Below are 27,614 nucleotides of genomic sequence, written 5' to 3' on the forward strand. Positions count from 1 at the left end.
CAGCATGCACCCCTTCCCTCTTCTCCAGCGGCAGGGCAGGACAGTGCGGCTGAAGTCCGGTCACTCTTTCCTGGTCCTGTTTAGACCCCACCCCCCTCCCCTCCTTTTGCATTCCTCTTCCTTGATAGGCTAAGGTCTTTTTGAGGTTTATAAAATGCATTTGTGAGTTTTACTGTTGTAATGAATTATCAGTAAAAAATCAACGTGAATATACGTGAATAAAATCTCAATTTCAGACAGTGCAAGGTGTCTGGATTTAAAAATTGAGGTCAAGAAAGGGGCGTCTTGTGTACTGCCTGCTTGTCTCAGACTGTGAGGTAGATTAGAGGCGTCCTGCGTACTTCCTGCCTGTCTCAGACTGTGTGTTAGACAGAGGCGTCCTGCGTACTTCCTGCCTGTCTCAGACTGTGAGGTAGATTAGAGGCGTCCTGGGTACTGCCTGCTTGTCTTACACAGTGAGTTAGACAGAGGCGTCCTGCGTACTTCCTGCTTGTCTCAGACTGCGAGTTAGACAGAGGCGTCCTGCGTACTGCCTGCTGGGCTGTTCTGCTGCTCTGAGGTCCTTATCAGCTGGACGCTTTCCCAGGTGCGCAGGTGCAAGGTCCTGCGACTCCCCCGTGGCGGCACACCCCCGTGCCTTTGACCGCCGCCCCCCTGGGTCGCGTTGCGCAAGAGCGGCGGGCTTACACAACCGCGCCGCCGCGCTGCCGGAGGGGTTAATGGGCCCCTGCCCGGGTGACATAAGGCTCATTGTGTTTGTTGACGCGTGCGGTCGGAGAGGAAATCGTGTTCGTTACCGCAGTACCAGGAACCGCGCGCACCCGTGAACGCTGGCAGTCACACTCTGGCGTTCTCTTGCTCAAGCGCTGAGACGCAGCTCTGCTCACCCTTTATGCAAGCGCTTACGTACTGCTCTACTCACCCCTTACTCAAGCACTGAAACACAGCTGTACTCACTCCTTACTCAAGCTCTGAAACTGTTCTACTCACCCTTTATGCAAGCGCTTACATACTGCTCTACTCACCCCTTACTCAAGCACTGAAACATTGCCCTACTCACCCTTTATGCAAGCGCTTACATACTGCTCTACTCACCCCTTACTCAAGCACTGAAACACTGCCCTACTCACCCTTTATACAAGCGCTTAAATACTGCTCTACTCACCCCTTACTCAGTCGTTGAAACACTGCCCTACTCACCCTTTATGCAAGCGCTTAAATACTGCTGTAATTACCCCTTATCATGAGGCTGCAACGTTCCTGTGCCCGCCTACATTTCCTTAAATCCCGACACCCTGCTCTCCTCGGCCCCGACTCCAGCTGAAACACGCTCATGCTCTCCTGCCTCTCACGCACACGACCTAAAGATGGTGGCGGCGTTCTGGAGGCGTGGATCTTGTAGTTTAGCTGCATTCACGGCTGTAGTTTTTATTTAGCATTCTGTGGAAAATCCTTTGTTCAAGGGATATGAGATGTGGGTGAAAAAATTGACAAATTTCACGAGTATTTTCCCATGATTGACAGCTGTGAGAGGCCCTGGCACTTTGCTCTGGTTTAAGCCGAGGTGCTTCTCCGCTGTACTGCGAATGTGCCGCTCTTATCCAATAGCAGGATTCCGAGAGCGCTGATTCTGCAGCGCGCTCGATTGCCAGGGCAGTGCAGTCTGGGTAATGTAGTCCTAACGGGGCGCGTCTCCCCCCGCGCAGCTAAAGGCACTCTGAGGGAGGACACGCTGCGGGTCTTCCTGCAGCAGATCGCGGCGGCCATGCGCATCCTCAACAGCAAGGGCATCATCCACCGCGACCTCAAGCCCCAGAACATCCTGCTCTCCTACACCGGCCGCAAGAAGGGCAGCCTGAACGGCATCCGCATCAAGATCGGTAAGCGCCCGCCCCGCACCCGCCCCGCACCTTCCCAACACCAACGCGGGAGACGCCCGTCTAAACCTCAGCTGCTGCTAGACTGGCCGCTGTGAGGAGCTGGCTCAAGTGCGTGTTTGTTTTGGATTCAAATGCTTCTCTGCGCTTTACTGATCTTGTCTGGTGTATTGAAACCAATGAAATACTCTCAAAATGTGCAAACCCCGCCTTCTGGTCATATTGGCAGGCTCAGTTGCGCCAGGCAAGATCAACAGAGCGCAGAAAATAATTTGAATCCAAAACAAATACGTGTTTGGCCCAGGTCTGGTGAGGGGTGGTGGAAACGTGGCGGTGTGTGTGGTGTGTCGCTCACGTGACCCGTGCTACATGGCCGTGCCTGTGCGCGTAGTCTGACTGTGAGCAAACTGCTTTAGTGTCATTACTCACACAGTGATGCAGGATAGCATTAATAACATGCGTTTAGCAGATGCTCTTGTTCAGACTGACATAACATAGAACGCAATAAAGAACCTGTCTATCTACAAGAGCCTAAGTTCATTCAGTTGATTTACGCAAACAATAGTGCCAGTCCTGGCTAACAGCATTCCCAGACCAGCGAATGCATTCGCAGCACCCGGCATCGCTAAAGCTAACCGTGCTAGTCGTGCTAGTTCAGTACGCTAGCCAAGAGCCGAGGTGCGAATCCGGGAACGCCCGCAGGTTGCCTGGAGGGCGCCGTACTGACTGTTCACTGGGCTTCTGTGTCCCGCAGCTGACTTTGGCTTTGCGCGCTATCTCCAGAGCAACATGATGGCTGCCACACTCTGCGGATCGCCCATGTACATGGTGAGAGGGAGAGACCGAGAGAGAGAGGGAGAGCGAGAGAGAGAGTGTGTGTGAGAGAGAGAGACTGAGAGAGAGAGAGAGAGACCGAGAGTGAGTGAGAGAGAGAGAGCGAGAGAGAGAAAGAGAGAATGATAGTGAGAGGGAGAGAGAGAGAGAGAGAGAGTGTGTGAGAGAGAGAGAATGATAGTGAGAGAGAGAGAGAGACCGAGACCGAGAGTGAGTGAGAGAGAGAGAGAGAGAGAGCGAGAGAGAGAGAGAGAGCGAGAGCGAGAGAGAGAGTGTGTATGTGAGAGAGAGAGAATGATAGTGAGAGAGAGAGAGAGACCGAGACCGAGAGTGAGTGAGAGAGAGAGAGAGAGTGAGAGAGAGACTGAGAGTGAGTGAGAGAGAGAGCGAGAGAGAGAACGAGAAAGAGAGTGTGTGTGAGAGAGAGAGAGAATGATAGTGAGAGAGAGAGAGAGACCGAGAGTGAGTGAGAGAGAGAGCGAGAGCGAGAACGAGAAAGAGAGTGTGTGAGAGAGAGAGAGAGAATGATAGTGTGAGAGAGAGAGACTGAGAGTGAGTGAGAGAGACAGAGTGAGTGAGACTGAGAGTGAGTGAGAGAGAGAGAGAGCGTGACACACATTTTGTTTTGCATTGGGAGCTTTTCAGTGCTCCCTTGTTGTAATGTAAAGCGATGGGTTCTTGTAAATATTTAACGGTTTGCTCACCGTATCCGTGGAAACGCGCCCCTTGCCCCCCCAGGCCCCAGAAGTCATCATGTCGCAGAACTACGACGCCAAAGCTGACCTGTGGAGCATCGGGACCGTGGTGTACCAGTGCCTCGTGGGAAAACCGCCCTTCCAGGTGAGAGCCCTGCGGCGTGTGTGATGTCACAGGGTCACATGATCTGCAGGTGGACCTCCGCTCACCGTGCGCTTCGTTTCAGGCCAACAGCCCGCAGGACCTGCGCATGTTTTACGAGAAGAACAAGACGCTGGAGCCCAGGTAACGTTGAGCCTCCTACACCTGCATCTAACACTGCAGCTAACACACACTGCATCTAACACTGCAGCTACACCTGCATCTAACACACACTGCAGCTACACCTGCATCTAACACACTGCAGCTAACACTGCAGCTACACCTGCATCTAACACACACTGCATCTAACACTGCAGCTACACCTGCATCTAACACACACTGCATCTAACACTGCAGCTACACCTGCATCTAACACACACTGCATCTAACACTGCAGCTACACCTGCATTTAACACACACTGCAGCTAACACTGCAGCTACACCTGCATCTAACACACACTGCAGCTAAGACTGCATCTCACGTCTTAGACCTCCACCAAACAACTGTATACTTGTACATTGAACATGTACCTACACTTATACCTAACAACTATACCTTAACACCTACACTCGTGCCATAAATCTACACGGGCAAAGACTGCCTCACAGTGGTGAATCTGCAGAGGGCCACTGCTGGGCAGTGGAGTGTTTAGTGTGGAGGCCAGTGAATGTCACCCAGTTAGCCACAGGTCACTGGGCGTCGGAGCCGTGGATTAGAAGGGAAGGTCCTTGCGTTAGCGCTTGTGTTAGCGCTGGCGTTAGTGCTTATGTTAGTGCCTGTGTTAGCGCTTGTGTTTGCGCTTGTGTTACCGCTTGTGTTAGCAATGGTGTTCGCACTTGTGTTTGCGCTTGTGTTAGTGCTTGTGTTAGCGCTTGCGTTAGCGCTTGTGTTAGCGCTTGCATTAGCGCTTGCACTAGCACTTGTGTTAGCGCTTGCGTTAGCGCTTGCACTAGCGCTTGCATTAGCACTTGTAGTGCTAGGCTGTCGCCATCTGAGCCTGTGTTTGTGTTCGCTATCCCAGCATTCCGAGGGAGACCTCTCCGCACCTGTGCGACCTGCTCCTGGGCCTGCTGCAGAGGAACCAGAAGGACCGCATGGATTTCGGTCAGTGCGCCTCGTCCGGCCGTCTCATTTGGGTCTTTGCACTTCAGAGTGACTTAAAAACAGCCGTCTGCTAATAAATGCGATTGCGGTCATGTTCTTCGCACGCTGAAGTTCAGCGGCAAATTCATAAGCGCAGTAACAGCAATAGCATTAACGCTGAAAACAGTCATAATATTAATATAAAGTTAATGTTGTTTTTTGTTTTGTGCAGATGCATTTTTCAGCCACCCTTTCCTGGATCCAGCGTCAACTATTAAGAAATGTAAGTGGAGGAAAGGGAATTGAATGTGTTCGTGTTACTGTGAAGGGTTGCCGATGCTCTAGTTTTTGAATGTGGCGATGTGTGTCTGTTTCTGCAGCTTGCCCAGTGCCTGTTCCCAGCTGTCCCGGCTCCGTGTTGGACAGCACCTGTGGCAGCTCCCCCTCCTGCCGATACGTCTCCCCCCCGGTGAGTACCTGCTTCACCCTCCACTACAGGAAGACAGAGCCACAGCTACAGAAACACACAGCTACAGGAACACACGGCTACAGGAACACACGGCTACAGGAACACACAGCTACAGGAACACACAGCTACAGAAACACACCGCAACAGAAACACACGGCTACAGGAACACACAGCTACAGAAACACACAGCTACAGGAACACAGAGCTACAGGAACACACAGCTACAGGAACACACAGCTACAGAAACACACAGCTACAGAAACACACAGCTACAGGAACACACAGCTACAGAAACACACAGCTACAGAAACACAGAGCTACAGAAACACACGGCTACAGAAACACTCAGCTACAGAAACACAGCTACAGGAACACACAGCTACAGAAACACACAGCTACAGGAACACACAGCTACAGGAACACACAGTTGGAAAAACACGGAGCTACAGGAAGACAGAGCTACAGTGACGTTTTAAGGAAACACAAGAATGATAGGGACGTTCAGTAGTAAGTGTGGTATTTTATTAATAATAAAATGCCATTAATGTTGCTCAGAGGGGCCAGCCATAGGTGGAATCTTTCTAATGCCCCACCCCCCCCACCCCAGTCCCTGCCCGACATGCAGACTCTGCCCGAGGACGTGCTGGCCTCGCCCCCCCTCGGCCCCCCAAACTACTTGCAGCTCTCCAAGGAGTCCGGCGGCAGTACCAGCAGCAAGAACTCCTCCTGCGACACGGACGACTTCGTGCTGGTGCCCCACCTCTCCGGAGAGCAGTCCTGTAAGCGTGTGTGTGTGTGAGTCTGTGTGCACGTGTGTGTGTGTGTGCACGCGCGAGTGTGTGTGTGTACGCGCGAGTGTGAGTGAGTGAGTGTGTGTGTGTGTGTGTGTGTGCACATGAGTGTGTGTGTACGCGCGTGTGCGTGTGCGTTCAGTCTGCAGCTTGCTGCTGTGTGTGTTCAGTATGCGTCTAGTCTTTGCTGCATATGACGGCTGTGTTTGTGTCTCAGTGGGGTTTCACTTCCTGTCTCTGTGTCTCAGATGACCTGCCGTTAGGGGCCACAGGCAGACGGCCTTCCAGCGAGTTCCTCATGTGTGGAGGGTGAGTGACAGCAGAGAGACCGCTACCGCTAGTGCAAACGCTGTCTGACTCACACGCACACTCACGTGCTGTATACATGTGTATGCACCCTCACAGGCACACACACACACACACTCACGTGCTGTATACATGTGTATGCACACACACAGGCACACACAAACACGTGTACACACACATGCACGTACGCACACATACTCACGTACACAAACACATGCACGTATGCACACATACTCACGTACACAAACACATGCATGTACGCACACATACTCACGTACACAAACACATGCATGTACGCACACACACACAACCACACGTACCCACACACACACATTTACACGCGCACACACACACACATACACGCATTGCATGCACACATGCACACACACACACGCATTGCATGCACACATGCATGCACACGCACTCACACACATACACACACACATGCATGTGCACACGCACACACACACACACACGCGTGCGTGCTTGCATAGTTTATTTAGCGTCTGATGTATGCTGGATTAATTGGCGTTTGTATCTGAGAGGGATTACGTTGTCTGGTCAATGCCATCTGTCCCAGAATTCCCTGGGTCCCAGAGCGCTGGTGGTCAGGATCAGCTCAGCTCCCATCCCTCTCTTCACACCCATCCCGCTCCGCTGATCCCAGATCAGTCCCCGCCTGGGGCTGACCCCACACCTGCTCAAAGCCACTTCCTGTTACTGCCACGCCTTCCCCAAGCCACTTCCTGTTACAGTCATCTTTAAATAACCTGCAGAAAGAGAAAACAGTACACCTCATGTATGCGCTTATATATTTACATATGAACAGAAGGTAGAAAGAGGAAAAGTATAAGGAAAGATAAATGGAGAAGTAGAAAAGGTTACACTCCTAGTACTCATATGTAAATATATATGCCTGTCTTCCCTCCCCCCCCCCCCCCCCCCCCAATTCTGTCTCTCTCTTGTTGTGAGAGGAGTTTAGGGACGTGCTCCTTGGGGGGTACAGTCAGGGTAGATGGTGGGGGGGGGGGGTGGTCACCTCATGTTGTTCCCACCAATCCCAGCACTTTCTGGCTGCTGCCCCCCCCCCCCCCTGCTGCTCCTGAGACAAAGGAAAACACGCAGACCTGTCATAAATATCCAGTCACCTTTCAGGCTCCTGGTCCCTGTAAACCCTGCCCTAACACAGCCCTGACCCTAATAACGGACCCCTCAACACCCCCCCCCCCCCATCCCCCTCCCCGGATGCAGCCCTGACCCCAATAAGTGCCTCCCCCCCCCCATCCCCCAGATACAGCCCTGACCCAATAACTACCCCCCCGCCGCTCGTTCCTCAACACTGTTCAAAGGTGTGTTTTTATTGCACGACAGCCTCTTGTGCTGAGGTCACTGTGCTACTGCTGCGCGTTTCCCACAGCCTCAAAAAAACCAGCTTTCAGTGAGAGTGCGCGCGTGTGCTTAGCGTGATCTGTGAGAATTTCAGTGTTAGTGTACGCTTAGCGTGTTCTGTGAGCATGTTAGCGTTAGCCTGTGCTTGGCGTGCACTGTGAGCATTTTAGTGTTAGCATGTTCTTGGCCTGCTCTGTGAGCATTTTGGTGTTAGCATGCGGTTAGCATGTTCTGTGACCATGTTAGGGCTTGTGCTAAGCGTGTTCTGGGTATTTTAGTGTAAGTGCATCCTTAGCGTGTTCCGTGAGTATTTTAGTGTAAGCGTGCTCTGTGAGCGTGTTAGTGTGTCCGCTTAGCGTGCTCTGTGAGCGTGTTAGTGTGTCCGCTTAGCGTGCTCTGTGAGCGTGTTAGTGTGTCCGCTTAGCGTGCTCTGTGAGTGTGTTAGTGTGTGCGCTTAGCGTGCTCTGTGAGCGTGTTAGTGTGTCCGCTTAGCGTGCTCTGTGAGTGTGTTAGTGTGTCCGCTTAGCGTGCTCTGTGAGCGTGTTAGTGTGTCCGCTTAGCGTGCTCTGTGAGTGTGTTAGTGTGTGCGCTTAGCGTGCTCTGTGAGCGCTTACGTGAGTCAGAATCAAACAAAGGAGCTGAGTCTGTCTCCGTGCTCTGCTCAGCCCTCATACCTCACGTGTAACCTCTCCCCACCCCCCCACCCCCTCCTTTCTCCACCCTGTTACATAACTCCCTCCCGACGGGGCCTTTGTTTCGTCCTCCCCCGGCCCCCTCCTCACCTCCCTGCGCCCCCCCTAGCCCACCCCCCCACCCCCCCACCCCCCCCCCAGCTGAGCACAAGACTTCTGCCCCGAGACATTCTGTTCCTCAGCTCAGAACAACAAAGAAGCGTGACCGAGCTGCGCTCTGTTTGCCTGGCCCTGCGGAGGGAGGGGGGGGGGAGGAGCCGGGGCCGGGGCCTGGCCATTGGCCCGCCCGGGGGCTCTGCTGACTCCTCCCGCGGCTCCTCCGATTGGCCCGGCTCGCGGTGTGTTTACAGGCACACGCCCCTCCCCTCCTGGTCCGAGCTGCTGGCTCTGCCTCGTGGCCGGGGTCAGCGTTCAGTCAAGTTTTCGGCTGTTTTTGGAGAGAAGAAGAAGAAGAAGAAGAAGTAGAGGGCCTCCTCTCTCAGTCACAACAAAGAGCTTCTGGAACATTCTGCTCTGAACTCAGAGAAACCCCGTTCAGGCTGAGGGGGAGGAAGGTTTTAAAGAAGGGGATTGTCTTCAGGACAGAAGGGAATAAAGAAACGGTGCGCGATTAGTCCCGCTGAGCGCAGATTTTTCGGCGGACGCGCGACTGTTCTGGTGCGACGCCCGGCAGCCGCGCAGCTCTTTGTTCCGATTGGCCGCTCGGCCGGATCTCACGCGTCCCGTCTCCCCCATCCAGGCAGCCGCCGCCGCCGCCGCCGCACGCCGGCCAGACGCCGGCGGTGTCCCCGCGCGCGGAGACCACGCCCATCCCGGTGCCCACCCAGGTGCGCAACTACCAGCGGATCAAGCAGAACCTGTCCAGCAGCCCCAGCCCCACGCAGTACGGCTCCCCCAGGTAACGCTGCGCTACGCTACGGTACGGTACACGACGCTACGCGACACAACGCTAGGCGACACTACACAGCGCTACGGTACGCGACACGACGCTAGGCTACGCTACACGGCGCTACGGTACGCGGCACGACGCTAGGCTACGCTACACCATGCTACGCGACACTACACAGCGCTATGCTGCGCTATGCGAGCCGCGCGCGAGCGATCACAGCAGCGGCGTGAGGTCAGGCGGGGACGCCGGCTCCTGTCTGTACCGCTCGTTCGCTCGTAGGTCCGTTTGAAAGCTGAGGGTGAGACGGTACGCCGCGTGCGCGCTCAGTCCCCCCAGTCTCCCCCACTGCACGCAGGGGACGGAAAGCAGGAGCGTTTCAGCGTGCTTGTAGGTTTTTTTTGTTTTGCAGTGCAGTGTTGTTTTGTTGAAGTGCTGTTGCTCTTAACGACAGCACAGCGTTGTGTGTGTTTGCGAGTATGTGTGTGTGCGTGAGTGTGTGTGTGTGTGTGTGTGAGTGTGTGCGTGTATGTGTGAGTGTGTGTGTATGAGCGCGTGTGTGTGTGTTTGTGTGTGTGTGCATGCATGCGTGAGTGTGTGTGTTTGCGTGTCTGTGTGCATGCGTGAGTATGTGTGTGTGTGTGAGTGTGTGTGTGTGTGGGAGTGTGAGTGTGTGTGTGTGTGGGAGTGTGAGTTTGTGTGTGTGTTTCCTCTGCCAGGGTGATGCTGCTGTGGTGTGGCATTTTGTATGATGTCACGGCGTGGCGTGTGATGTCATAGCGCCGCGGCGTGTGATGTGACGGTGCGGTGCGCTGGTTCCGCAGGTCCGGTACGGTGCGCCGGTCCAACACCAGCCCCATGGGCTTCCCCAAGGCGGGCTCCGGGTCGCCCAGCTCGGCTGAGGGGGCCCAAACGCTGGGCCGCCGCCTCTCCACCGGCTCCTCCCGCCCCTACTCCCCCTCCCCCCTGGGTGAGCGTGCGCCCGTCTGTCTGTCCGTCTGTCTGTCTGTCCCAGCTGTCTGTCTGTCTGGGTGTCCGTCTGTCTGCCTGTTCATCTGTCTGTCTGTCTGTCTGTCTGTCTGTCTGTCTGTCTGTCCCAGCTGTCTGTCTGTCTGTGTGTCTGTCTGCCTGTCTGCCTGTTCATCTGTCTGTCTGTCCATCCATCTGTCTGTCTGTCTGTCTGTCTGTCCGTCCATCTGTCTGTCTGTCTGTCTGTCCCAGCTGTCTGTCTGTCTGTCTGTTCATCTGTCTGTCTGTCTGTCTGCCTGTTCATCTGTCTGTCTGTCCGTCCATCTGTCTGTCTGCCCCAGCTGTCTGTCTGTCTGGGTGTCCCAGCTGTCCGTGACTCTAGGCTGTCTGTGGCTGTAGGCCGTCTGACTCTAGGCTGTCTGTGGCTGTAGGCCGTCTGACTCTAGGCTGTCTGTGGCTCTAAGCTGTCTGTGACTCTGGGCTGTCTGACTCTGGGCTGTCTGTAGCTCTAAGCTGTTTGTGGCTCTAGGCTGGCTGTAGTTCTGAGCTGTCTGTGGCTCTAGGCTGTCTGTAGCTGTAGGCTGTCTGCGATTCTCAGTTGTCTGTGACTCTAAGCTGTCTGTGACTCTAGGCTGCCTGTGGCTCTAAGCTAGGCTGTCTGTGGTTCTAAGCTGTCTGTGACTCTCGGCTGTCTGTGAGTCAGGTTGTCTGTTGTTGTCACAGTGGGCACCATTCCAGAGCAGCTTGGTCCGTGCTGCTGTGGACACACTCCTCAGGGACAGGAGGCTCGAACCCGCAGCTCAACTGGAGGTGAGACTCCGCCTCCCCCACACGCATGCACCCACACACACACACACTCACTCACACACACACACGCTGTATTCAACAAAACGACACTCTCTTCCTGGAAAACAAGAGACCTACAAACACGCTCAAATACGTCTGCTTTGTTTCCTGCATGCAGTGGGGCAGACTGTGTGCACAGCGTACCGTCTCACTCTTAGCTTTTGTCCTGAACTACATGCATAAGCTCGCGAAAACAGGAACTTGTGGCCCCTTTTGAACTTTGCCTTTGTTTTAGTCTTTAACGTGTTGATCTGTAGTGCCATCTAGTGGCAGCATTGCACATGTTCTGTTCCACAGTCAATGAGGGGACAATGAGCAGTGAGACCAGAATGTTGTCTGTACAACATGTTCCTTCAGATGTTTATTGGTGCAGTCATGTTTTTAAATGGTGATGTAATGATTGATTTTTTTTAAGTTTTGGCCAGATGTTGAGTGGTGATTGGTTAGGTATTTAGCTGGCATTTTGTTGTGCAATAATTGGGTGTTGGATTACGTAATGATTGGTTATACATTTTGTAATGGTTAGCGATTGACTAAGTAATGGTCGATTATCATTTAGTTAAGGACCAGTTATTGGGTAGATAATGATGGCTTAGTTGATATTAGTTGTGTCATGATGTATTATTGGCCACGTGATGGATCATTACTGGTTGTGTAGTCATACTATGGAGAGCAGTGTAATGTGGAAAAGAGGACATTATTGTTGATGGATATTGGTTGTTTCTTAGCACAGCTGAGATGAGTGGTTATTGTGATTACTGGGTGTGATGTGTAGTTTTCCCTGCTCACCCGCCCCCACCCCCCTCCTCCCACAGGGTCCCCTGGCCCCCCCTCCCAGTTGCTAGGAGCCCGGCTGCACAGCGCCCCCACCTTGACGGAGGTCTACCACAAGCAGAAGCTGCAGAAGCAGCTGTCGGACCCCGTGTACCCCATCCAGCCCTCCAGCTCCGCCTACCCCAGCAGCCACTCCCCCCAGCTGGGCCGGCCCGGCAGCCTGGGCACCTCCCCCACCAAGCACCTGGGCTCCTCCCCCCGCTCCTCCGATTGGCTGCAGAAGTCCCCGCTGCCCACCATCATCGGCTCTCCCACCAAGGTGCGTCGCGCGGTCGCCGCGGAGACGGCCCGTTTCGCGTCCCGCCGCCCGATTGGCTCTGCCGCTGACCTGGGCGCGCCCTCTTGTGTGTTTTTGGGTTCCCCGCAGACGACGGCGCCTTTCAAGATCCCCAAAACGCAGGCGTCCTGCAACCTGATGGCCCTGGCGTCCCAGCAGGGCCTGGCGGACAGCCCCGTCCCCGCCAGAACCCTGGGCGAGTTCCGGGACCTCTGCGCCCACCACTGCACCCCGTACCCCAGCGCGCGCCAGGCCACCCCCGAGCCAAGCAGGACCACCTTCGGCCGGTGAGCACCAGCGCCCCTGCACTACTGTGTGACCCCAATACTCTACTGAGTGACCCCAATACTCTACTGAGTGACCCAATACTGTGCTGTGTGACCCCAATACTGTACTGTGTGACCCAATACTCTACTGAGTGACTCCAGTACTGTGCTGTGTGACCCCAATACTCTACTGAGTGACCCCAGTACTCTACTGAGTGACTCCAGTACCCTACTGTGTGACTCCAATACTCTACTGTGTGACCCCAATACTGTGCTGTGTGACCCCAATACTCTACTGAGTGACCCCAATACTCTACTGTGTGACCCCAATACTCTACTGTGTGACCCCAATACTCTACTGAGTGACCCCAATACTCTACTGAGTGACTCCAGTACTGTGCTGTGTGACCCCAGTACTCTACTGTGTGACCCCAATACTCTACTGAATGACCCCAATACTCTACTGTGTGACCCCAATACTGTGCTGAGTGACCCCAATACTCTACTGTGTGACCCCAATACTCTACTGAGTGACCCCAATACTCTACTGAGTGACCCCAATACTCTACTGAGTGACTCCAGTACTGTGCTGTGTGACCCCAGTACTCTACTGTGTGACCCCAATACTCTACTGAGTGACCCCAATACTCTACTGAGTGACTCCAGTACTGTGCTGTGTGACCCCAGTACTCTACTGTGTGACCCCAATACTCTACTGAGTGACCCCAATACTCTACTGAGTGACTCCAATACTGTGCTGTGTGACCCCAATACTGTACTGTGTGACCCAATACTCTACTGTGTGACTCCAATGCTCTACTGTGTGACCCCAGTACTCTACTGAGTGACCCCAATACTGTGCTGTGTGACCCCAATACTCTACTGTGTGACCCCAATACTCTACTGTGTGACTCCAGTACTCTACTGTGTGACCCCAATACTCTACTGTGTGACTCCAGTACTCTACTGTGTGACCCCAATACTCTACTGAGTGACCCCAGTACTCTGCTGTGTGACCCCAATACTCTACTGTGTGACTCTAGTACTCTACTGTGTGACCCCAATACTCTACTGTGTGACTCCAGTACTCTACTGTGTGACCCCAATACTCTACTGAGTGACCCCAGTACTCTGCTGTGTGACTCTAGTACTCTACTGAGTGACTGTGTGTCATGACAGAGCGTCGTTCTCTCTCACTCCGTCCGTCTCTCACCCCCTCTTTTCCCTGTGCGTTGCAGGTCGGTCAGCACGGGTCGTCTCTCCGAGCCGGTGAGGATCTCCCTGGGGGGTCAGCCCTACCAGGGCAGCACCGACAGCCTGAACACCGAGAGGCCCATGGACACAGGTACAGCCCCGCCCCCTCCACCTCTTTCACCAGGGCCCCGCCCTCTTCCTGCTTCGCATACCCCGCTTCCTGTTTTACAGGAGCCCCGCCTCCTCCGCCTCTTTAACCAGAGCCCCTCCCTCTTCCTGTTTTACAAGAGCCCCGCCCTCTTCCTGTTTCACATACCCCCTCTTCCTGATTCCTCTAGCTAGGCTTAATGCAGTATATTCAAACTTTACGATAGCCAACCAGACAGAAGCGGCCAGATTAGTGTGCTGCGCGAGAGCTTTTGATTAACCGCGTGCATGTGATCTGGCGAGCTGATTGGCTGGGAGCTGGTGAGTGACGGCTGCGTGTGCTCCCCAGCCCCTGCAGGGATCGGTGGGGCGAGCCCTCGCACCGTGCTGTTCACCGTGGGGTCCCCCCCAAAGTGCAGCACCCCGCCCACCTGCAGTCACCTGGGCTCCCGGCCACGCACCACCTCAGGTCAGTCAATATGTGACTGCGTCAGTGTTAGTGTCAGTATGTTACTGTGTCAGTGTTAGTGTTAGTATGTGGCTGTGTCAGTGTTAGAGTCAGTACGTGACTGTGTCAATGTTAGAGTCAGTATATGGCTGTGTCAGTGTTAGAGTGTCAGTATGTTACTGTGTCAGTGTTAGACTGTCAGTACGTGACTGTGTCAGTGTTGGACTGTCAGTATGTGACTGTGTTAGAGTCAGTACGTGACTGTGTCAGTGTTGGACTGTCAGTATGTGACTGTGTCAGTACGTGACTGTGTCAGTGTTGGACTGTCAGTATGTGACTGTGTCAGTGTTAGAGGCAGTACGTGACTGTGTCAGTGTTGGACTGTCAGTACGTGACTGTGTCAGTGTTAGAGTCAGTACGTGACTGTGTCAGTGTTGGACTGTCAGTACGTGACTGTGTCAGTGTTAGAGTCAGTATGTGACTGTGTCAGTGTTGGACTGTCAGTACGTGACTGTGTCATGGCTGTACTGATGCTCTCTGTCCTCTGTGTGTGCAGTGGGGTCCAGCAGCTCTGCAGGGTCTCTGTGCTCCACCAGTGGGCGTGTGTATATGGGGTCCCCGCCCAGCATGGCCATAGGCTCCTCCCCCCCCGGCGCGGAGGCGGGGCCCAGCAGCCTGCGCTACGTCCCCTACGGCACCTCCCCCCCCAGCCTGGACGGCTTCATCACGTTCGAGGCCCCTGAACTACCCGAGGAAACGCTCATGGAGGTAAGCTGGGAGAGCCCCCTGCTGGTGGCTATTTGTTACTGTGCCCGCAAGGGAGTGCCTTGGGTCTGTGAGTTAGCGGTGGGTCATCCAGGCCAGCAGGGGGTGCCTGACTGCAGGGTTGTGTGTTTGGGCAGCGGGAGCACACGGACACGCTGATGCACCTGCGCATGATGCTGTCCTTCACCGACGGCGTGCTGGAGATCGCCGCAGTGCGGGCAGGCGGAGCAGATCTGGGCGTGTCCGCCGCCTCTCTCTACCCCCCTCAGGATAGCGTGGTGGTGGACCAGATCAGCCAGCTCAGCAGGGAGTGGGGGTAGGTGTGCTCTGTTTTATTATGCTTTTCTACTGTGAAAGAAGCAGGAGTGAGTGTGCGCTCTGCTGCCCCCTACAGGCAGGAGGACCCGCTCAGTTTTACTCTGCTTTTCTACCATGACTGAAGCAGGAGTGAGTGTGCGCTCTGCTGCCCCCTACAGGCAGGATGAGCCCGCTCAGTATTACTCTGCTTTTTAATTATGACTGAAGCAGGAGTGAGTGTGCACTCTGCTGCCCCCTACAGGCAGGAGGACCCGCTCAGTTTTACTCTGCTTTTTTACTGCGACTGAAGCAGGAGTGAGTGTGCGCTCTGCTGCCCCCTACAGGCAGGAGGACCCGCTCAGTTTTACTCTGCTTTTTCACTGTGACTGAAGCAGGAGTGAGTATGCGCTCTGCTGCCCCCTACAGGCAGGTGGAGCAGTTGGTGCTGTACATGAAGGCTGCCCAGCTCCTGGCCTCCTCTCTGCACCTGGCCAAGGCCCAGATCAAATCCGCCAAACTCAACCCCTCCACCGCCGTCAAACAAGGTGAGTCTGAACGAGCGCGTTGCGTGTAGCGTGTGACGTGTTGCGTGAAGCGTGTAACTGTGACTCTCCCTGCAGTGGTGCGGAGCCTGAACGAGCGTGTAGCGTGTTGTGTGTAGCGTGTAGCGCGTAGCGTGTAGCGTGTAACTATGACGCTGTGTCCCTGCAGTGGTGCGCAGCCTGAACGAGCGTGTAGCGTGTTGTGTGTAGCGCGTAGTGTGTAGCGTGTAACTCTGACACTCTTTGCAGTGGTGCGGAGCCTGAACGAGCATGTAGCGTGTTGTGTGTAGCGTGTAGCGTGTAGCGTGTAACTATGACTCTCCCTGCAGTGGTGCGGAGCCTGAACGAGCATGTAGCGTGTTGTGTGTAGCGTGTGACGTGTTGCGTGTAGCGTGTAGCGTGTAACTCTGACTCTCCCTGCAGTGGTGCGGAGCCTGAACGAGCGTGTGACGTGTTGCGTGTAGCGCGTAGCGTGTAGCGTGTAACTCTGACTCTCCCTGCAGTGGTGCGGAGCCTGAACGAGCGTGTAGCGTGTTGCGTGTAGCGCGTAGCGTGTAGCGTGTAACTGTGACGCTGTGTCCCTGCAGTGGTGCGGAGCCTGAACGAGCGTGTAGCGTGTAGCGCGTAGCGTGTAACTCTGACTCTCCCTGCAGTGGTGCGGAGCCTGAACGAGCGTGTGACGTGTTGCGTGTAGCGCGTAGCGTGTAGCGTGTAACTCTGACTCTCCCTGCAGTGGTGCGGAGCCTGAACGAGCGTGTAGCGTGTTGCGTGTAGCGCGTAGCGTGTAGCGTGTAACTGTGACGCTGTGTCCCTGCAGTGGTGCGGAGCCTGAACGAGCGTGTAGCGTGTAGCGCGTAGCGTGTAACTCTGACTCTCCCTGCAGTGGTGCGGAGCCTGAACGAGCGTGTAGCGTGTAGCGTGTAACTCTGACGCTGTGTCCCTGCAGTGGTGCGCAGCCTGAACGAGCATGTAGCGTGTAGCGTGTAGCGTGTAACTGTGACTCTCCCTGCAGTGGTGCGCAGCCTGAACGAGCGCTATAAGAGCTGCATCTCTCTGTGCCGGCGCCTGACGGACCGCCTGCAGCACTTCTTCTCCGATAAGCAGCGCTTCGTGGACGAGATCAACAGTGTGACAGCCGAGAAACTCATCTACAACCACGCTGTGGAGATGGTGAGTCACACACACACCATATCTGAGATACACAGGCACTCACACACACACTCACACACAGTCACACACTCTCATACACGCACACACACCCACACTCAAACACACACGCTCAATCACACAATCAAACACACACTCTCAGACACTCACACACACACACACACACTCTCAGACACACACACACACACACACACACACACACACACCCTACCTAAGATACACAGGCACTCACACACACACACCATATCTAAGATACACGTGCACTCACACACACACACACACTCACACACAGTCACACACTCTCATACACGCAGACACACACACCCACACTCACACACAAACGCTCAATCACACAATCACACACACTCTCACACATACACACACACACACACACTCTCAGACACTCACACACACTCTCACACACGCACAGACACACACATGCACTCACACACTCACACACAGTCACAGACTCTCATACACGCACACACACCCACACTCAAACACACACGCTCAATCACACAATCACACATACACTCTCAGACACTCACACACACACACACACTCTCAGACACTCACACACAATCACACACACACACTCTCAGACACTCACACACACACACACACACACTCTCAGACACACACTCTCATACACGCACACACACACACCCACACTCAAACACACACTCTCAATCACACACACACTCTCACACATACACACACACACACACACACACTCTCAGACACACACACACGCACACACACACTCTCACACATACACACACACACCCACACTCACACACACACGCTCAATCACACAATCACACACACACACTCTCAGACACTCACACACACACACACACACTCTCAGACACACACACACACACACACACACACACTCTCAGACACTCACACACATTCTCACACACGCACAGACACACACAGTCACACTCTCATACACACACACACCCACACTCAAACACACACGCTCAATCACACAATCACACACACACTCTCAGACACTCACACACACACTCTCACACATGCACTCACACACACTCACACACTCTCATACACGCACACACACACACCCACACACACACACACACACTCTCAATCACACAATCACACACACACTCTCAGACACTCACACACACTCTCACACACGCACACACACACACTCTCAGACACACACACACACACACACACACACACACTCTCAGACACTCACACACACTCTCACACACGTACAGACACACACACACTCTCAGACACTCACACACACTCACACACTCTCAGACACACACACACACACACACACACTCTCAGACATTCACACACACACTCTCACACATACACTCTCAGACACTCACACACACACACACACACACTCTCAGACACACACACACACACACACACACACACATACACACTCTCAGACACTCTCACACACGCACACACACGCATAGACACACACACACACACACACACACACTCTCAGACACTCACACACACTCTCACACACGCACAGACACACACAGACACACACACACACTCTCAGACACACACACACACACACACACACACACACACACACTCTCAGACACACACACACACACACACACACTCTCAGACACTCACACACACACACACACACACACACACTCTCAGACATTCACACACACACTCTCACACATACACTCTCAGACACTCACACACACACACACACACACTCTCAGACACACACACACTCTCAGACACTCACACACACTCTCACACACACACACACACACACACACACACTCTCAGACCCTCACACACACTCACACACACTCTCACAGACACACATACACACACTCACGCTCAGACTGTTTGTCGCCGTGCTGTGCTGACTCCCTCCCTCTCCCTGCAGGTGCAGACGGCGGCGCTGGATGAGATGTTCCAGCAGACGGAGGACATCGCCTTCCGCTACAACAAGGCCGCCATGCTGCTGGAGGGGCTGTCCAAGGTTCTGCAGGACCCGGCCGACATCGAGAACGTCAACAAGTGTGAGTGTTTCCCCAATCCCCCCCTCACGTCTAACAATGTGTGTGTGTGAAAGTGCGTGTGTGTCTGTGTGTGTGTGTGTGTGTGTGTGTGTGTGTGTGTGTGTGTGTGTGTGTGTGTGTGCGTGTGTGTCTATGTGTCTGTGTGTGTGTGTGTTAGGGCTGTCACAAAATATTCGAAGTTCGAAAACTATTTGAAAATCTTTTTTTTTTCGAGTTCGAACCTAAATTTGAGTGTTCGAATATTAGTTTTGGATCCCGGCGTAATTATCATAAATACACAGGCTTAATTTCATGGGGCGAATCCTGTTCATGCACGCAAAGTTCATTTCCTGTGCTAGCGTTACTTCCTCTGTCACCAAAAAACGTCCTGCCCTGGATCCAGGGCAAGTGGCTGGTTTTCCTGGATTCGAGTTGTTTCTGCGAATTGCGGGGACGCATCGCTTCCCTTTTTCTTTAGCTTTCGGCAGTCTGTAAAAAGATAGCTCCGATTTCTTGTTGAATGTCCATGGACCACTGGTTGTTTGGTAAGTTGTAAGGATCACTGTCGACTCCAACTGCCTTTAATTTAAGCAGATAATCGTTTGTTTTGCTCCCGGTTTTGCAGTTTCCTCTACTAAAGGCAGCCATGTTGCAGCAGCATGTTTTGCCACTCAGTCCCGACTGAGGGGGCGTATTCCGGTGGGAAAGTGACGTCAATGCATACCGTCTATACCACACGTGATACTTTCAGCTGACACCTAACGTTACTGGTCAGCTAGCCTCTCGAGCCAGTCTCTTTTTCACTTCGTTCAACAGATCTGGTTAGCTAACAATTTAGGCTAAATAATGTTCCCATGGCAGGCTATGTTTCCTTTCTGTTCTGAAGATTTTGATAAAAATTGGATGATGAAAGAAGTTAAACGAAACAGTAAGTCATTTATGTTGTTTTAGGCTACAGGTATTAGCCGTTTGAATAGTTTTTGTGTTAAGAAATAAACAGGGATTTCCTATAAACAATCATTACCCTATTATTGTGATTAATAAATGCCGAGTTGTGGCAAATTACATCCACGAGAAAGTGCTTTATTCGTTTGCGCATTAGGCTATAGAAACTGCAGGGGGTTCATTTATAAAAGTGAAGACCTGACGTAGAGCCACAACCGTTTCCACGGTCAAATCGAGTCATGTTGAAATTTTATTAACCACTACTTTGACGTGATTTTCTACGCACGCGCCACAAAGTTGATTTAAAATACGTTTTGTAAATTAGGACCCAGATGTAGTAACCTAGTATTAAAGTTCACCAATGTCCTCTATTCTACTGCCCGCTTGTGGAAAATAACGCGCAGGCTAGTTCAGAGGGAGCGTCACGTGCATATTGCACCCGACAATAAGCAGCTTATTTTTGTGAATTATAGGCAAATGATATTCGAATATATTCGAACTCTAACTAATTACAAAAGCCAATATTCGAACTCAATTTCTTGGCACTTTTGACAGCCTTAGTGTGTGTGTGTGTGTGTGTGTGTGTGAGAGTGCGTGTGTGCTGTAACGTTTGGTCTGTACTGTAATGTGCGGTCAGTGTTTGGTCTGTTCTGTAATGTGTGGTCGGTGTTTTGTCTGTGCTGTAATGTGCGGTCAGCGTTTAGTCTGTGCTGCAATGTTGGTGTGCGTGCAGTCAAGACAGTGTTTGGTCTGTGCTGTAATGTGTGGTCATTGTTTGGTCTGTACTTTCCATGCGGTCAGTTGTTGGTCTGTACCCCGCTGTCTGTCTGCGCACACTGACCCCTCCTCTCTCGTGTCTGTTGTGCAGATAAAGCCAGTGTGGAGCGGCGGATCTCTGCACTCTGTTACTGCACTGTCACGCTGTACGAGTAGGCCACGCCCACAAGGGACCACCTGTCTGCTGTCACAGGGACCACGCCCTTACCTGAGCACCTGAACAACCGGAGGCACACCCCCACCCCCCCCCCCCCAGCCCTTCTCTCTTGTAGCAGTTGAAGCACTTTTCCTTTTTATTCTGTTGAGAAAAAAACAGTGTTATTCCCTATTGCCTCATGAACTGAGTGCAAAGCAGGAGAGACTCGCATATCCACAACCAAAGATGATGATGATGGTGACGAAGAAGAAAGAAAGCCAGACAAAATGACTGAACAAAAAAAGTCCAAATCAGATCACAAACCACTTGTGGGACTGTTAGGAAACTGAACTCTCCTACAGAACTCGCCCTGAGACTGTTCAGTTCTTAAAAGCGAAGCACAGTACAGCAAACATTATTATTATTCTTATTATTAATATTATTATTATATTCTTACTGTTGCAGTTATTTATTGGTTAGGGAAAACGCTTTTCCAGATGAGATAATCCTGTCTGTTGAACATTCAGTAATGAGTGGCAGATATTTTGAGTGAACACATTTACATTCACATTTACCTACATCCACACAAACAAACACTCACAATAGAAACTGACTGACACACACACACACGGGAATTTACACATGCATACATGCGCACAGACACACACAGCAGTGTAAAGAGCCTGTAGATGTGTAATTATCTTTTTTTTTGCAGAAGCACTTTATGAACAGTGATGGTTGGAAGCAGATTTCCATTTGGTAGTGAACACAAATTGAAGGTTGGCGGGTTAAACTGATGGGGTGTGGGTGGGGGGGGGGGGGGGTGGAAGGAGACTCAATTAGTTTCCTGTACCACTGAGAGACTCCTCCCACTGAGGGACTCCTCCCACAGACAGACTCCTCCCAATGAGAGACTCCTCCAACAGACAGACTCCTCCCACTGAGAGACTCCTCCCACAGACAGACTCCTCCCACTGAGAGACTCCTCCCACTGTCTGACTCCTCCCACTGAGAGTCTCCGTCCACTGACAGACTCCTCCTATTGATAGACTCCTCCCACTGACAGACTTCTCCCACTGAGAGACTCCTCCCACTGTCTGACTCCTCCCACTGAGAGACTCCTCGGACCCCGCCTCTGGACCTGGCTCGGCTCGGCTCGGCTCGGCTCGGCCTGGTTCTCCCTCGTTACTGTACTGGACTTCCGCGCCGCGTGCAGGGGCTGCCGGGCTCAAGCGGCGTCAGCAAAGCGGGCGATACGCAAGACGCCATCTCCCCGGCCTCGTCTTCCTCACACTGCAATCAGAGAGACTGCGGGGGGGGGGGGCGGGGCGCGTCACCGTCCCCGTCACCACGGAGACCGGATCACGTCACTGCCCCCCCGTCGCCACGGAGACCGGAGTACATCACGGCCCCCGTCGCCACGGAGACCGGAGTGCATCGCAACCCCCGTCGACGCGGCGGCGGAAGCGCACCGCGGCTCTCGTTACCACGGCAATGGTTCTGGCCTCTTAGAGCCGTCTGCTGCCGAGTCCAATCAGAAGTGGGGAAATTACTTGAGTAGTTTTACCGAAGTTTCATTTTCTTAGAAAAACATAGACGTTTTTTAAAAAATGTTTATTAATAACTGTATCTAATTTTCAAGGAAAGTTGATGTTTGCAAAATGTAAATATTTGTATGTCGTGCATGTGATTTTTATTTGACCTTTTCCTGAATGAATGCGAGAGGCAAAGTGTGGGATAAGAGACAGGAAGTGATGTCAGCGGATGCTCTGCCTGTGAAGCAGCACAAAACGTTCTTGTGCAGGGATTGGCCTGTTTTCACAAAGAGCCTCAGGGTAAGAGCACTGATCCAGGGTCAGTCTTCCCGTGTCCACGTCCGACTCCTGTCCCTTTAGAGCCAAAATGGCTGAACTGATCCTGGATCAGGCCTTTGTGAATAGGGGCCTTTGAGTTAGAGATCTGTTACTGCCACACCTTTCGCCTGCACACTGCCACGCCCCTGGGGGGGGAGCCGGCAGTGCAATGAGAACTGCACTCCTGTATGAACTGTAGACTTGGAATGTTGACCAATGAAATCTTGAGTCTGTATGCTTCTTACCGAACGAGAAAAAGCCTTTTGCTGGTTTAATGCAGGCCTCCCCCTCACACTCGCCCCCAAACTTCTGCCGTGACCTCACCATGGTCACAACAGTGCTAGTGTGTCCTCACCGACAAGGTGTGTGATAGGCCAGCTCTCTAACCAATCAGAAGTGGTGCAGATCCAGCTGAAGGCCGTCCGTTTCTCTCTCTCTCTCTCTCTCTCTCTCTCTCTCTCTCCCTCCCTCCCTCCCTCCCATCTCTCTCTGTACATGTGTGAAAATCCCCTGCTGCTTAACAGCATAGCTGGGCCTTTCTCATTATGTCCAGCTTTTATTTTTAAATACTGAATTTCCGATTTCTTGAGCACTGCACCCTGACTGAAGCCTTTCGTACGCTGAGCGGGGACCTGACCTGTCCTTCCCCATGAGGGTCACCGCCTCTGCAGCACCCCCACCCCCACCCCCACGCCCACACCCACACCCACCCCCTGTCACCTGTCACCTCCCACCTCCCGAGCAAACCATCGGTACTAAGCACACTTTATACCCCTAGATTCATAGAATGCATCAGCCTTTCCGCAAAAGCCCCTCTTCATCTCTTCAGAATGAATGAGCAGCTCCTCATCCAGCTCGTCACATGACCCGTCCCTCCGAAACTTTATGTCACGCCTCTGAATTTCCATGCGCCCATTTCGTTTTTAATTGTTTTTTGTTTTGTTTTTTAAGGAAAAATGTAAATGATTAACTGATACGTGTTTCACTAAGGACATCTCTGTACTCTCTGGAACTCTGGAAATGCAGCCTTTGGTTATTAAAAGAAAAAAGTCTGAACGACGCGTTGTGTCCTGTGTCGTGTGCGCCTCCCCTGATTTGACCTGACTTTTGTGTGCGCGTGCACGTAGTCTTAGTCCGTGCGATTGAAGCCACGTAATTATTCCCACAAACTACACTAATCCATAACATCAAACTATGCTGAAAAGATGGACATAATGTTTCTAAAAGCATTTTTAGCAACATAACACTTGCTCAAAGAAAATTTGTATTTTGTGGAAATCTTTGTAATGATTATTTATGTTGGGTGTACGATTGGGCATTTGCAAAAGTGTAATGTTATGCTGAAATATGCTAATTATTCATAACCATGCAGCCGGTCTGCGCAATTAGCAAGCCATAGACCTAGCTGCCTTTGCTCTCAAAAGCCCTGTCGCATGGACACTGAGCCCTCAGTAGCGCATTAACATTATTCAACATCGGTGGACAATTAAATTAGGTTCGTCACAAAGTATTTTACTGGACAAGGCCGATTTTGTTGTGATTTCAGACTCCCAAGTCCATCACGTCCGTTTAATGTTTGGGTTCCATGCGTTCATCCGTCTGCTGCCCTCTGGTGCCACATATGATGTATTGCACGTCACACCAAGTTGAACGAGGCCGTCGATGCAACAGCCACGAACTTTTGAATAAAATTGCCGTCTATCGGTTTCGTAATCTGCGGTTATTTTGGCCAATCGTTTAAGGAACAGAAATTTTAAAAAAGAAAAACAAGAAATTAATGCTTATTGATATTAATTATAAAAACAGAGACTGGAAAACAAGAATCAACCAGTTCTTCGTGTTGATGACAAATTTTTAACATAAAATGAAATTGCTCTCGATTCTAAAGTTTATGGCGTCACGTTCTCAATTCCTTCAAACACATTTACAAATGAAATACTTTGCATTTGATTTATATTAATTATTTCAGACTCCGGCTCGGACTTTAGCATACGAACTGTATTTTCCATTTTACTAACTCTTTGCCTATACACAAATAATTCAATCTGGCTGAACCAATTTGTCAGTCATAGTGTGTTCACAAATATCTGTGTTACCTAGAGTTCAAATCCTCAGACCAGCATTTGGAGGGAAACAAAATAAAAAGAAGTCATCCTGACCACCAGCACGAACTGGAGATTCAAAAACAGACAATCCTGTACTCCCTCTTTCACCATTATTATTATTATTGTTGTTGTAATAAAAAATAATAATACAAATATGTTCATAATTCCCTCTCACCCTGTTCTTTAAATAAAAAACCCAATGTATGGTCACCCCAGAGTGACAGAAGTACTGAGCTGAAGACGGGTAATTTGTTCATCCGGAAAAGCAAGCAAGGAGCATAGAGAGAAAAATCGCAGGTTTTTCTTTATTGTTTTGTCAACTTTTTTTAACCTGTTGGATGAACCATCTTTGGAGGCTTAAAATAATCCCCAGTGCGATCATTTTTTCCCGTAGGAAAATACAAATGCAGAAATTCCAACAAGCCGGGACAAAGAAGATATTCTGTCCACAGCCAGAGTTCTGTTCCATTGCAGTTCTTCTCTGCGCAGTTGCTCTTCCCCAGTTTAGCTCACGCTCACAGGTGCGTTCACTGTCACAGGTAACTCCGCCGGCCCCGTTGGGCACGCCTGCTCAACCGCTCGTTTAGTCTTCCACAAGTCTCCGCTTCTGGTCTCAGTCTTTAAAACTGTATCAGAAAACTCTGGAGCATATTTTTCGGACCGTATTTCTCGGAGCATATTTCTCGGACCTACTTCTCCTCCCACAGCCAACAGTCTATTCTTTTACTCCCCTTTCTTCTTTCACAGAATTCGGCCGGCGCAAAGCCGGATTTCCTGTGGGAGGGCTATCCTGATTGGATACAGTATGTGGGGGCGTGTGACCGAAAACTGAAACCTGGGCTATATAAGACCATTTCAGTTGCGCTCCAATTTGAAGAGCAGAATCACAGCAACAGGAAAGATGAATGCCTTATTTCACCGAATGGGCAGAACACGATGGTTCGCGGCTGTGCCAACGGAAGTGAACCATGTTCACTCTCAACGTATTGCGAAGAGCCGCATTACTATCACTGACAAAAGGATACACGGCACTGCCGTACGTGGAAATGTGGGTAAAACCAGGCCGCGTGAAGCGGCCCGTCCCCACGCAGCTGGAACCATGAGATACAGCAGCAGTGCTACGGCAGTCTACAGCGACCGTTTGTACGCGTCACGTACTACGCACAGGTTTACGAGCGCCAGCCAAGGCTCCCGAACGGCGAAATGGTGCAATGAAATGGTGGAAACCACAAGAGAACGCTATTACAAGCGCACGGTTCACAAAGAGAGTCTCCGGCCTCGTGAGACGTCTGAACCCCGAGAGCTCACCGTGGGCACTGCATTGCGTGCTCTGACTCGCGTCCTCATTGAAATCGTGAGATCATGGCTCTGAGGGCTCTGAACAAAACTTTGAGCTCTGACGTTGACTTCCTTGATAAAAATCTCTCAATAAAAGTTATTCTATGCACTCTGCTACATATTTTCTGTTTTCTGATTTTTATTCACTGACTGAATAAAAAACCAAGACAACCTGGAGTGCAACGCTCTAAAGACAGTGGAGATGGTTGTTGACTTCAGAGAGAACCCAGCCGCACCCGCCCCCATCACCCTGTGTGACGTCCCAGTCGACACTGTGGAGTCCTTCCGCTTCCTGGGCACCATCATCATCCAGGACCTCAAGTGGGAGCTGAACATCAGTTCCCTCACCACGTAGGCACAGCAGAGGATGCACTTCCTACGGCAGCTGACGACGTTCAACCTGCCAATGCAAATGATGGTGCACTTCTGCACCGCCATCATTGAGTCCATCCTCTCCTCCTCCATCACCATCTGGTATGCTGCTGCTACATCCAAGGACAAGGGTAGACTGCAGCGTATCATTTGTGCTGCTGAGAGGGTGATTGGCTGCAACCTGCCATCCCTCGAGGACCTGCTCACCTCCAGAGCCCTGAGGCGAGCATGAAAGATTGTGGCCGACCCCTCCCACCCTGGACACAAACTCTTTCAAACACTCCCCTCCGGCAGGAGGCTGCGGTCCATCAGGACCAAAACCTCACGACACAAGAACAATTTGTTCCCGACGGCAGCTAGCCTCATCAACAAGGCCCGGGACCCCTACTGACACTGTCTGTCATCCTGACCCCCACAGACGCGAAACAGACATAGCACCTGTACTTATTATAACACTTTGTCCCCTTGCACTGTGCTTATCCTTGCACTGTTTATTGTTCCTTGTTTACTGTTTGCACAATGTTTATGTTTTTTGCACTATGTTTTTTTAAATTTTATTTCATTTTATTTCATTTTATGTTCGCTGCAATGCATCGCCAGACCAAAACAAATTTCTTGTATGTGAAAACCTACTTGGCAATAAACCTGATTCTGATTCTGATTCTGAATCCTGTGTTTTACCTGGTGTTTCCCCGTCTCTCTTGACTGTTGGCAGCAGAGGCCAGTAATGCTGCTGTTGCTCCCATTGACAACCATTCACCCATTTGTTATCCCTCTGACTATTACTTTGCTTCAAAGACAATAAGTTTGAATACACCAGTCTGCGACAATACAGACTGGATGAAGTAGCCCAAAGCACAGATCTGAAGTAAGCAAATTCACAATAACGTCTTGTTGTTCAGGCTTGTAGCGACATCCGAGTCACAAGAGCTTACTGTTCACACTGGATTCTGTAGTCTTTGTGATAGCACGAATAATTGCTACTAAGTCTATGTTCATTTCTGTCCTCTGTTTTATTGTTCATTGTATTACTTCTACTTCCATGACCAACAGTTGATTCCTTTACTGCCCCTTTTACTTTCACAGTCGAAATGCAAAACCTCTCAGGTCTGCCTGCGGAAGTGTGGCGTTCGATCCTGACATACGG

At 51.7% G+C, this 27,614-nt stretch overlaps 1 protein-coding gene across 2 annotated transcripts in view; it reads left to right on the forward strand.

Annotated features, from left to right (window-relative positions):
* ulk2 (unc-51 like autophagy activating kinase 2) overlaps positions 1 to 23,711 on the forward strand; it is a 42,099-nt gene extending 18,388 nt beyond the window's left edge. The window contains exons 6-27 of one of the 2 annotated variants that reach the window (XM_035385366.1): positions 1,707 to 1,880; positions 2,632 to 2,705; positions 3,450 to 3,551; positions 3,634 to 3,692; positions 4,571 to 4,653; positions 4,865 to 4,915; positions 5,013 to 5,101; positions 5,709 to 5,880; positions 6,141 to 6,201; positions 9,019 to 9,177; positions 9,990 to 10,135; positions 10,858 to 10,944; positions 11,796 to 12,073; positions 12,182 to 12,378; positions 13,596 to 13,702; positions 14,048 to 14,167; positions 14,703 to 14,914; positions 15,049 to 15,227; positions 15,635 to 15,753; positions 16,763 to 16,920; positions 18,827 to 18,962; positions 20,755 to 23,711. In XM_035385366.1, the coding sequence (XP_035241257.1) occupies positions 1,707 to 1,880; positions 2,632 to 2,705; positions 3,450 to 3,551; positions 3,634 to 3,692; positions 4,571 to 4,653; positions 4,865 to 4,915; positions 5,013 to 5,101; positions 5,709 to 5,880; positions 6,141 to 6,201; positions 9,019 to 9,177; positions 9,990 to 10,135; positions 10,858 to 10,944; positions 11,796 to 12,073; positions 12,182 to 12,378; positions 13,596 to 13,702; positions 14,048 to 14,167; positions 14,703 to 14,914; positions 15,049 to 15,227; positions 15,635 to 15,753; positions 16,763 to 16,920; positions 18,827 to 18,962; positions 20,755 to 20,819 (2,828 nt within the window). In that variant the 3' untranslated portion in view covers positions 20,820 to 23,711. The remainder of the gene's footprint in view (positions 1 to 1,706; positions 1,881 to 2,631; positions 2,706 to 3,449; positions 3,552 to 3,633; positions 3,693 to 4,570; positions 4,654 to 4,864; positions 4,916 to 5,012; positions 5,102 to 5,708; positions 5,881 to 6,140; positions 6,202 to 9,018; positions 9,178 to 9,989; positions 10,136 to 10,857; positions 10,945 to 11,795; positions 12,074 to 12,181; positions 12,379 to 13,595; positions 13,703 to 14,047; positions 14,168 to 14,702; positions 14,915 to 15,048; positions 15,228 to 15,634; positions 15,754 to 16,762; positions 16,921 to 18,826; positions 18,963 to 20,754) is intronic. The other variant, XM_035385367.1, reaches the window with a different exon arrangement.
* Positions 23,712 to 27,614: the final 3,903 nt, after the last annotated feature.

This window comes from Anguilla anguilla, chromosome 12, assembly GCF_013347855.1.
Source record: "Anguilla anguilla isolate fAngAng1 chromosome 12, fAngAng1.pri, whole genome shotgun sequence".
Taxonomy (NCBI): Eukaryota; Metazoa; Chordata; class Actinopteri; order Anguilliformes; family Anguillidae; genus Anguilla; species Anguilla anguilla.